At 50.6% G+C, this 11,613-nt stretch overlaps 1 protein-coding gene and 1 long non-coding RNA gene across 2 annotated transcripts; both read left to right on the top strand.

The window, feature by feature from the left end:
* The first annotated feature begins 1,207 nt into the window (after positions 1-1,207).
* Positions 1,208-3,906, top strand: LOC119104890 (uncharacterized). The gene is made up of 3 exons (XR_005095004.1): positions 1,208-1,351; positions 3,246-3,360; positions 3,823-3,906. It is a non-coding gene; the product is annotated as an uncharacterized LOC119104890 (long non-coding RNA).
* A 29-nt stretch (positions 3,907-3,935) lies between these two features.
* On the top strand, positions 3,936-11,339 carry LOC119104393 (uncharacterized). Its single transcript, XM_037228089.1, has 7 exons — positions 3,936-4,089; positions 5,246-5,596; positions 6,231-6,377; positions 7,329-7,532; positions 7,923-8,138; positions 9,001-9,174; positions 10,857-11,339. The coding sequence occupies exons 1-7, from the start codon at positions 3,946-3,948 to the stop codon at positions 11,040-11,042; spliced, it is 1,422 nt and encodes a 473-aa protein (XP_037083984.1). The 5' UTR covers positions 3,936-3,945; the 3' UTR covers positions 11,043-11,339.
* Positions 11,340-11,613: the final 274 nt, after the last annotated feature.

Here is an 11,613-nt window from a genome sequence, read left to right as displayed (position 1 = left end):
AATGATATTGCACAATGCACACTCACCGATGCGCCCAGCACGCTCACCAAAACACTTCCAGGAGCCGTCCTCCCCACGCGCCAACTTGTCTGGGGCGGGGGGGGGGGGGAGCAGCCACCCCTTCGCAACGGGACGGGCCAAACAACCCCCGGCCGCCAGCCGCCACCATAACAACCGGGACGCCGGGGTGGGGACGATATGACCAAGCATAGGCGAGGTAACGATGGCGTTATTGGGGGGGGGGGGGGAGAGGACCTTGGGGGATATATTCTACTTCCCAGCAACTGAGATAATTCAGCACTAGGCTTCCGGCGGTACATGGAAAGAAACGACTCAAATGCCTCTGACCCATCCCCATTCTTGACAACTTCCCTCGCTCCTGCGACCAATAAGATTTTTAGGTGATATTTTCACGATGACATAATGCCTGGCCAAGACTAAATAAGATTTTTTTGATACTCCTGTTTAGTTTACGGCCCTGTAGAATATGATAGTTGTGGGTGCTGCATGACCACCTACAGTCGATTCGCCCAAAAAGCTCAGATAGGCATCATCATCATTTTCCAAGGAAAGGATCACTCGTGAGCATTTCAGGTTACTTACCATTTCGACGGTTGGAACAACGAAATGATAAAAAGCGCTCGAAATAATTTTGTAAATGATAATATGAGGTCCGTGTCAACATCTACCGTACGCGGCATGTTTTTGCGAAGCGAAACGTTAGCCAGGTTATGCTAGATCAGTGTCGTCATTCAAGTCAGTTTTCACATGCCGGTACTAGAAGTCAGGGAATAAATTTGAAAATATGTTTATGAGAAGCAACGCAGCGACGCGGAGGACACCAAGACACGTCAACAACGTTCAAGACATGCGGCATATGCTGGTCGGAATCGTATCGGGCAAAACTGCGAAAGAACACGCTGCGAACCTAGCAGCGTGTTTGCTGCGATTCGAGCTACGCAGTCGGTACAGTGTCTTGGGGAGTGTCGCATTGCACAATGCTGGCTCGAAAGCCACGCCACCGGCACGGATGTGCGAGTACCCCTTTATGGTCGGCCGAATCGGACGCGACTCCTAGACGCATGGGGACATCGTCTGGGTGTCTTCAGAGGGAAAAGCTATTTTTCGCCGGCGTCATAAAAGGGTGACCCTGCGCCGGTGCGCTCGCGGCATTATCGCGCCAGTTGTGATCGCACCATCACACGGTCCTGGTTGTGGTACGCCTTGCCCTCAAGACTATCATGGAGTATGAGGTGCGGGAAGGTAGGCGACGGGGCAGCCGCGTCTACGCATGTGCTGACGGCCACATCTACGTTTCGAAAACCAAGATTGGACTCAGCACATATCTCCAGTGAGTACCCGAATCCTTCACCTTATAGCAGTGTTTTATTCGCCCGGGCTTGGCTGGGGTTGCGCATGCGCTGATGCGATGATGCGTTGCTGCGCTGTTAACATTTTCACCGCGAAGCAACGAAACATTTACTCTATTACACTTAAATTCTGCATCTAAGAGTGTGCCGATCCAATTTACTCATGCGACAACCCACGCCCGGTCGTGATGGGAAGTTGACTTCCCTTACTGTTCTTGGAGCACAGGCCAAAAAAGAACGCTCGCAGCAACGCGAAGTTCTCAACATCTCTTCATCTATCAATTTGGCATTCTTTGAACAAATTTGGAATTATGATGTTCTAAGATCAGTGACGTTGGTCAGTTGAAAGAGGCCAATTGGCAAGAACACGCTGGCAGACGGCCGGGAAGCGACCCATTGCGGTTTTTTCCAAGCTAATATCACATACATGACACTGAAGCCTAAACGGTACGAGCCCGGGCTGTAAAAATGATACAGGCGCAAAGCCCGGTTTACGGCGATCAGTGTTCACCCAAAACCTTTTTTTCATTTCGCCATGGTTTGGTTGCAATTACCACAAACATCCGTCATTGCAAAGGTCATGCGAATTGCCGCCAAGATTTGCAGACATATCGTCGACTGCGCATTGGCCTTGAAATCACGAGTTTCTGCCCGTCCTCCGCGCGGAAGATATTCAGGCGCATCAATGGGCATGCCGCGGTTGTAGCTAAACACGGCGAAAAGGATTCTCTGAGACAACGGCAAGCAAATGCAGTAGCGTTAATGTCCGTTTCTGTGTGCAGCCGGCTTAACGTCTTTGAACGATTAATTTGGACTGTCTACCGCACATATGCCGTATGTCACATTCAAGCGCGGAAAATATTTAGACATGCCAGTGGCCATTCGGCTGCCTGGACCATGGCGATGCGGGACGAAAACAACAGTGAGACTAAAGCACAAGAGCCTGTGCGCACACATTTCTAGTGCACACTATTCTGCAGCAGTCCGACAGCGCATGGTCAGCGCGTTCAGTTGGCGCGAGCTGTCGTTCACAATGCATAAGCCGGCTAATTTTATGAAGTGTTGTTTGTGAAAGGTATCCCTAGGGGAACACTCAGATTTGTCATGCGGTAGCTGACATCGAGTCATCCGGAACTCTTGGGTAAATGATGCCCTGATATATTTTAGAATAGCCCAATGCAATGGGAGGGGAGGGGCCAGGACTGAAGCAGGTGCGGGGAGAACGCTGAGATACATGCTGTAAACAATTCCTTTTGGTCATTTTGAGTAGCATTCTTTGTGCGGTAAGGCTAAGTTGGTCATCTTAAGTTGGTTGGTTGGTTGGTTGGTAAGGCTAAGTTGGTAAGGCAAGTTGGTTGGTCATCGTATCAAATTTTTGGCATGGTCAGATCCGGCCATAAAAGTGTTTGATGTAATCAAAGGACGAGACCCCTTAGCGGTCAGATCATAAGCGACCACACCGAATAAAACGGTACACAATACGCAAATTGCGCATCGCGCAATGACGCTCCTCTGGTTCCAGTCAGGACATGTAGTAATATCATTCCAATGCATGAGGTCGCAATAGGTCATGTGAGGCCATGCAAGGAAACATGAGGCCATGTTCAATCTTTTACCATGATGCCAGTAGCGTATATGCTAGATGAACGACTGTGACGCGTGTAACCACTTATTTAACGTATTTGTTTGTTTTTTTACTTTTCTTGATCTTTTCAGCCCACGACACACGAGTAGTGAACAGATTATCCCATTTTGTGTTCAAGTATGAAAGCATTATAACAGATGCCATTTTGTTTTTGTCTTTTACGCTCTGCTTGCCATCCATTATGAAGCACACAATGTGGCGTGTGACAGCTATCTCGTGTATGTCACCAGGTGCCATCAGCGTGAGAACACTGCAGTGAGATGCTTGGGGACGGCCGTTTTGAACGGTGGGCGCATCCGCCTAAACCGGCCGCATACTCATGCTCCACTTCACCTGGATAACGAGGTATGTGATGAGGACACCCATCCCCATTGAGGACACCCATTCAGTGCTGAGGACTCGCGCTGTATGTATGTATGGGTACCCCTGTTCGCAGGATACTGTAGATTCACGCTTGGGTACACCTTGCATGAAATGGATCTATGAGACACCCTCAACGTGATTTTTTCGTGGGTAGGGACGCCAGTGATGTTTGATTATTGAACAGCTTGCAGCGGTTTTATGACGCATTTTGCAATAGCTACACTTTTTTAAATACTTTCAATGAAGAACGCAAGTCTGTCTACATTTTTTGTTACCCAGACGCGCAGCACAGGTCGCTGCACATATACCCCTACTACAAATTTTGCTCGGACCATACCGGCGTCTTTTCGACCACGTGCGAGAGGGCATGTTCCGGCGTTTTGCAGAAAGAACTTTTGCGAATATATAGGAGAAACTTGATCTGAATGCACCTCCTCTTTTCAGATGTTGAGCGTGACGTCGGCAATTAGGACTGCTGTCCAAAATGATGTAGAGGGGAGGACAAACCGCCAAATTTTCAATCACCTGCCGCAAGGCGAGGCGGGAGCCGCGCTCAGTTACCAAGGAATGCGGCAGATTATGCTACGACAGAGGCGGGTCAATCAGCCCGCCGTGCCGGAGACCGCCGTCGCAGCAGTCGCCGCGATCGACGCAGCCGGGCCAGGACTGTCAGCACACCACTGCTTCAGTTCTGTCGTCAATGGGGACGAGGTAAATGCGAATGGAGGGCAGATGCCAGCATCCGTTTATGACATGCATAACTCACTACCATCAAGTGCGGCTGTGGTACATCACTTCTCGTCCTGAATGTGCAATTTCGGCGCACGCAACCTCCCAGAGCCGACGCGGGGAACTAGGTTAGAATAGTGTGGATGTGATAAATCGATGCAAAACGATAATGTACACGTAGCGTTTTCCTTTACTAAGATATGTAACAACTGGAAAACGCACATTTCAACAACAAGGAGACAACAAGAAGCAAAGAATCACCTCTGCCTTGTTCGCACAAGCAGGGATACGCATACATTGCTGGTTCGAAAATGTGGCTCAGTGCATTAAATACCCATTGGTATATCAAGTCTCAGCCTTCGGGACGGAAGATAGTAGGCAAGATGATCACAGGTCATGTCAGGATTATGATTAAAAGCCAACCATTTACTATCATGCTTGCCCTCTGATGTCACATGGTCTTAAGCGCGGCCGCTGTAACCGGACGCAGGCCATGCCAGTAATGGGCAAGTAGCGAGCGCCGAAAGCGACTCGAGTCCATCCCGCTACGGGTGAGCAAATGGGGGGAACGGAAGGCAGGTGCTCTAACGAACTGCGCCTTCGGTACAGCCCGTATACTGGGCTAGAACGGTACGTTAGGCGATGAGGACATCATCAAAGATGCTGGTCAAACGTTTGTCTTTGATTTCATTACTGCTGTGTGGTGTCACAATGTTTATTGGTTGAAATTCAAGGAAGGCTATTGATTAATCTATATCCGGCAGCACGTGGATACTTCGATATCAGAAATGGGTAAAACAGCAGAGAAACTGTCGAATTCAGGCAAATTCACCACGACTATCCCAGCGCAGCCACGCCCAACAAATGGCGCATGCACTGAATCCACCAGCCCTACCTTTCTTTGCGTGCTTGCTGTGCAACGCTCGTTTCCTTTCAGTAGAGCCTCGTTTAGCTTGCCATTATCTCGCGGCGGGTAACAGCAGCTCGGCTACCACTGCCAGGTGTCTGTGGCTCATTGCAAATCCAAAAGATGGCTGAATTCATTTCCATGCGATAATCTGCCGTGTTTGCCGAGGTGAAATACCAACGCTCTTTTGGAAAATCGTATCATTACATGGTGTGATTACTTGTATTTCAGGTGGCCATCGGCTTCAAGACGAACGTGGTGGCACACGCTGCCACAAACGACCATGTCAACGTGCAGGCCGATGGGACCTTCCGTGTGGTGCCTCACCAGTTTCACCAGTTACTGGTGGTGTTCATGGGAGTCAGCGGTGCCATGCTTCCCGCCGTCTTCGTTTTAATGTCGTGTAGGACCCGGCGGCTCTACCATGCAGTTTTCGGTGAGATCCGCCGGGTCCTCGGCGCCCCAGTGCGCCGCTTCCTTTCGGACTGGGAGCGAGCGCTGCAGGGAGCCGCCGCCGCGGCGTGGCCAGCAGCCGTGCAGAGCGGCTGCTGGTTCCACTATGCTCAGGCCATCATTCGTCAGGTAAGTCATGAGCAGAAAAGAGCATGCTATTTACATTCATGTTTGGACAAAGTTCAGTGAGTTTGTCATTTGTGACGCGCTTTTCGGTAGTACTGATGACGACATTGTGCGGAGCTGTTCTGCCGTGTCATTGGGTGCGCCCTTCCGTCTTGTATATCTGGCTAAAACTGGCCGAGGCATGTATGCAACATGCCAATTTCTGATGGGTATATCCACTTAAAATTAGTGTTCCCATGTCTAAGAGGTTATGAACTGAGATAGCCATGTTGACTATCCTTCAGTGCAGTTCACACTCATGCCCCCTAACACTTAAACCTTCTTGTCACCGCGCTTGACATCCGCGAACTTGTGTAGACAATTCCGTGTGATTGGTTCAGAGTCACCCAGGCGTGCACGGCGCCGTAGAAACACGCGCATGCCGACACCTTAATGTGTTTGTGGTGCCTAAGCTATGTTAGATGTCCTCCAAAATCCTGCATATTTGAACCACATTCTAGCGAAATCGCCTAGTGCCTATTGTAAACCTTTCGGCTTAATGTGCTACATTCTCCGCTGCCCCAGCCTTAGCCACGTCCCAAAATTTCCTCAATTTGTGTAGCATATCGTCCGATAAAATCAAACGGCATGTTTCCAGATACGGCGCCTCGGGCTGCACGCCGAGTACACCATGGAGGCGTCAGCCTTTTCAAGATGGGCTCGGAAGATTGTCATTCTTCCCCTCGTGCCAGCTGACCGGCTCCACGAGGCGTGGACCCTGCTCTTGGAGCGCCAGGTGCCCGAGGTACGAGAAAAGCCAGCTAGCTAGCCGGTGGATGTGATGAGCTGGTGTTTAATGGCTAATGCAGAGTTTTTGCCTCAACGGATTAATTGCTTCACAATGGCGCATACAAATTCATGGCCACATATCTGCCTGCTACTCTAAGGCTAAGGCACCAAGACTAACATGGCGGGCAGTTGAACGCTCAGGAGTGCACCGGCAGGTTGAAATATAGGACCCCAGTTAGAGCACAAGGCCCTATGAGCGAAGGGAAGTTACCCAAGACCAGTGTACGTGAATACAGGTCTCGGGAGTGAAGGGTCCTCCGCAGACGAAATCGGAGGGAAAGAGCGCTAGATCAATAAAGTCAGTCCATGAGCATCGAGCGGCTCGGTGCCTCACCTTTTATGGACCTTAGCAACAGCACAAGCCCCCCCCCCCCCAAGCAACATAATCTAAGACCAATTTGAATGGCACATGAGCGACTGAGTGTACCGAGTCCCTGGCACTCCGGGGAAAAGCGCATAGAGCCCTTACAGGCAAATAGGAAGAATCCGTGGAGGCCGTCTAATCGATCAAGAGTGCCCAGGCATGTTAGCAGGTTGTGCCTAGACAGCGTAGGGCCATGCAAGAAAATACAAAGAGATCAAGGCATCGTGAATAGCTCCTTAGGCTCCCTGCCTCCCCCCCCCCCCCCTGCCCCCGCTGCGCCGGCCCTGGTAAGCCGTCAGACCTGAGCGCGTTCAGCGACGCGACACGCCCCTAAATCCAATATCTTACAAGTCGTGTTCAGGGTGCATTCAGTGCAATCGTGTACATTCTTTAGGTGCTCCCAATCGCGTTGTTATATCTATATCATAGTGTCATGGTCTAAACAAGCAACAGCCGCACTGGGTTAGCATAGACCGCTCACCAGGTCCGCCGAAGTGTGGAAAACGATGTGCGGAACGGAAAACTCACAGGCTATGTTTTCAGGTGCGTATGGAGCTGGCGGCGCCCCTGGCCCGGCTCGTCCAGTACTTGACGAGGCAGTGGCGGCGGGTGGAGCCAGCAAACCTGTCCGTCTTCGGATTGGTTCGGCGCACCAACAATGACGCCGAGTCATTTTTCAACACCCTGGGAAGCAGCTTCCCAAACGCCCACCCCAGCTTCTGGCTGTTTGTGACGAAAATGAACGAGGTATGTCTCATTACACCGTGCGTGCGGCGCAACCACAGTGCATTGTATTCTCGTAATGCTATAATGCTGACTAAATATTTCTCGTCTAGGACCAGCGCCTTAGGAATTCCTCAGAGGCGTGTAGGCACTCTTTACGCTGCACTCTTTATCTGTTTGAGGCTGCTCCACGTCGAAGACAGAATGTGCGTACGGTATTTTTTGCATTACTCCGCCCATGAAAATAAGTTTGTTAGGTCGTGCATGACAATTCCAGTCCCAAAACAATGTAATATTAGCAACTCCCAATGTTTTATGAAATGGGTATCACACATAGCTCTACACGCAGAAAATAAACCAAAGTCGTTTTAGTCCACAGAACGTTCATATATGCCCAACTCCTGTCATGTCCAGGCGATCGCGGCAGCTAACAGAGACTGCCGGGCTGCGGAGCCAGGCACGCTCCAGCGGACTGCGCGCTCCGCGAGACGCTCCCACTGGATCCACGGCCGTCTCCGGGCCCTGCAGCAGGAGATGGTGGAGGGCGGCCGGTCCCTGTCCGAATACCTAGAGGCGGCCAAGCACCTATTCAGGCAGCGATCGGCAAACCTGGAGGGCGTTCCGGAGGAGGTACGCCAAACTAATATGGAACAACCCTGACTCAAAGCCACATCAAGTAACTTTGTTCACATGCGCGAAAACACATCGCGCCCAGGATGCACAATTCTTGCTGACTTCAGGAGGCACCACAATTCTGATGTCCGAATATGTTGACCCTGGTCATGCTGTCAAATGTTGGCATTGGCGCCTACGGGGATCGAAATTTGTGATCTCTGTTGGAGCGACTCCCGACATACCTTGGGAGCAAGGAGCTGTTGCTAACAAACAATAACATTAGTTTCCTGTTCTTTGATGTCCACCAAAGCCGCTATATTTCGAAGTGTATGGATTTCGTCGACGGTGTTTCATCAAAGGGAGTGTTCATCGCCTCCATCTGAGATGTTACATCCGGAATGTGATGCATACACACACACACACACACACACACACATATATATATATATATATATATATATATATATATATATATATATATATATGCGTGTGCGTGCGTGCGCGCGTGCGTGTGTGTCAGACTTTGCAACCAGTTTAAGTGCGTAACCAAACGGTAAACGGTAAATAAAAACTTGAGCACGGTCCCTATGAACATCATCGGAAAGTTTGTGCCGCCGCCAAAACCGCCCAAACCGTGCGGTCGTTTGTGCTGCCCTTCCAACCGCTCGCTCCTCGCTCCTTCGCGCCAGATTGGTAGTTAGTTGTCATAGTGACATGCGTCGGACCGTATTTGGCTGCTACAAAGGAGCTCAACAACGCGGATCTCAATCGCGATGAACTGCTTAAAGACCACTGCTTTATAATGTAGCAATGTGCACTAAGCGCAATCACAGTCGTCGGCATAAAGGTTTGTTCACGAACATAAACCTCGTCGTAGGTTGAGGACCCGGCATTGGCCGCCGAGGAAGCCGAAGAGGAGCGTGCACCTGGAGCCGGGCTCAATGAGCACCCCTATGAACGCGGGGATCTCCCAGCTGCACCGGAGGCTGCCGTCGAGGCAGCAGCGGACGAGGCGGCAGCGGACGAAGGACCGTGGCAACAGCCTGCCCCAGTGAGTTTGGTGTCTTGTAACGTTCATTTCATATTGAATCGTTTATGCATTAAATTACTACGTACCATCCGAACGTAGGTCGGCTTTTCCTACTCCGTGTGATTATGATTTTGGATTTTAGGGCGCGTCGACATCAAAGGTCATATTGCTCCCATAACGACTTCGTCCGGTGCCTCAAGATATAACACATTAGATACATTGGTAGCAACAAACTGCAGCTATGTAGGCAGGCCTACTGTCATGCCGCCACCTAAGCAGACATATACGCTGGACAAGGGGACCGCGTTGGAAGCTACGAAACGGCGAGCAAACAAAAGGTTGTAAAAGGCCGTAAGGTCAATGATTTAATATGAAGAGTGGTACACCACACTCGAAACCAATGTCATACACAGGCTATACGGCGGGAAAAGCGGACTGCTGAAGTTCATAACAAGGCCTTACCCTGACACATATCGCAGAGCCTGGCCTTGATCCCTGACCCTCTAATTGTGTTCGTAGCACGGCACCTTACGGCAGAGGCCCTCAAATGTCTGTCAGGAGTGCCTCTCAACCTATCGATGACCACTGGCCAATGTGGACTCCAAATTTCGTGTAGAGACCACGAACACCGAACAGTCGGCTGCGTGTCGGTCTGGGTCCTGAGGGCTCATTTCCCAACCAGGGACGAGACCGGGCCCCGCAATTTGCATTGGCCGAGACAATGAGGCGTCCCTGTGACGGTCAGGGGCCCACGGTCCATGACAGGGGGCCCATGTGTCAGGAAGGGCCCAAGTCGGCCAGAGGAACATTTGCTAAACAGGGACAGGGACCGATCCTCACAGGCCAGAGGACCTCATGCGTTGGTCGGGGCTCTCTGACAAGGCAATGAGATATTATAACTGTTATAACCCGTTATGACAGCCTGCAATGACATATGACATCTTATTCGAGTCCGCAGTGAGACAATGCAAAGGCCTTCCTACAGCTTTCTCGCGGGGCCCTTGCTCAAAATATTGGTAAATGGTCTCATTAGTGTCTGAAAGGATGGATATTAAGTCAGACCTGAACGCAAGCCTAGGCAATGTTCGCTTGGGACCAGAATCGATGGAGTTCGAATCTAGAATCGAAGAACGGAATTATCGAACATAATTTTACAGAATCGATTTGAGAAACGAATTGCATAACAAATCTTTAGCTTGCGCGTTTGTAATTCCGGAGTAAAGGCGGCTATAGCAGTTTCACTAACCTCGAACGGGGCCGGCCGCCGCAGGTAGCACTGAAATGCTTCCGAAGCCTTCCAAAACCAAATTGTACCATTCAAAGATTAGACTGGAACGCATATTTCACCTTAATTATTTTGAGGTTGTCCTATGAGTAGGTTAACAGCACAACCAAAATAATAGAGATTCGATCTATGCGCTTCCAGCTCCACCACCGCATGCCAGCACAAGCTCGCGGTTCTGTAAATTCTAATGCGGTATAAGTACGATGCTGTAAAAATAAATTTTGCACTTTTCGGTTGACGGGCTGTCTAAGTGAGTTAAAAACGGAGTGGAATGGTGCAATACGGGAACCCAACATGATATGCCGCAGCGCATAGGTGACAACAGTTACGCACTAGCGATGCTTGCAAATGTATTATACGCGCTACCAACGTTGAAGCAGCTCGAGACTTAACGCATGCTTTTCGCCTTTCTTCGCAGACCTGTTCCATCTGCCTGGAGCCGTGGAGCCCGCGGGTGAGGCGAGCGGCGGTAATGCCCTGCATGCACGCGCTTGGCTGCCTCGCCTGCCTGCGCCACGTGCAGGCGGCGGCTGACACGGGCATGGCCGTCTGCCCGTTCTGTCGAGGACCTTTCGTGGCGGAGCCCGTGCAGCTGTTCCTCTGAAGCCAGTGGCAACGAGACCGTCCCTGCCAGATCCGGCGCCTGCGAAGAGTTCCTGAGCTCGATCGAGTTTCTTACGTTATCCGAATCGAAATAAAAAAGACAACTTTCATATGGTGATTTGCTTTATCCATGCGCCAAGAGTCGCCAGTTTCGTGGCGGAGCCCGTGCAGCTGTTCCTCTGAAGCCAGTGGCAACGAGACCGTCCCTGCCAGATCCGGCGCCTGCGAAGAGTTCCTGAGCTCGATCGAGTTTCTTACGTTATCCGAATCGAAATAAAAAAGACAACTTTCATATGGTGATTTGCTTTATCCATGCACCAAGAGTCGCCAGAGAGAGAGAGAGAGAGAGAGAGAAGAGAGAGAAGAGGAGAGAGAGAGAGAGAGAGAGAGAGAGAGAGAGGAGAGAGAGAGAGAGAGAGAGGAGAGAGAGAGGAGAGAGAGAAGAGAAGAGAGAGAGAGAGAGAGAGGAGAGAGAGAGAGAGAGGAGAGAGAGAGAGAGAGAGAGAGAAGAGAGAGAGAGAGAGAAGAGAGAGGAGAGAGGAGAGAGAGAGAGAGGAGAGAGAGAGAGAGAG

This window comes from Pollicipes pollicipes, unplaced genomic scaffold, assembly GCF_011947565.3.
Source record: "Pollicipes pollicipes isolate AB1234 unplaced genomic scaffold, Ppol_2.1 Scaffold_6052;HRSCAF=7182_pilon_pilon_pilon, whole genome shotgun sequence".
In the NCBI taxonomy this organism is placed as follows: Eukaryota; Metazoa; Arthropoda; class Thecostraca; order Pollicipedomorpha; family Pollicipedidae; genus Pollicipes; species Pollicipes pollicipes.
The sequence above is the reverse complement of the archived record's forward strand: the minus strand, read 5'-3'. Positions and strand labels throughout refer to the sequence as shown.

Bases quoted from the DNA above. Each gene is read 5' to 3' on its own strand.
- LOC119104393 (XM_037228089.1), top strand. From the start codon at position 3,946: ATGCGGCAGATTATGCTACGACAGAGGCGGGTCAATCAGCCCGCCGTG. The intron at 4,090-5,245 runs GTAAATGCGAAT...CTTGTATTTCAG, and splicing joins CTGTCGTCAATGGGGACGAG to GTGGCCATCGGCTTCAAGAC. The intron at 6,378-7,328 runs GTACGAGAAAAG...CTATGTTTTCAG, and splicing joins TGGAGCGCCAGGTGCCCGAG to GTGCGTATGGAGCTGGCGGC.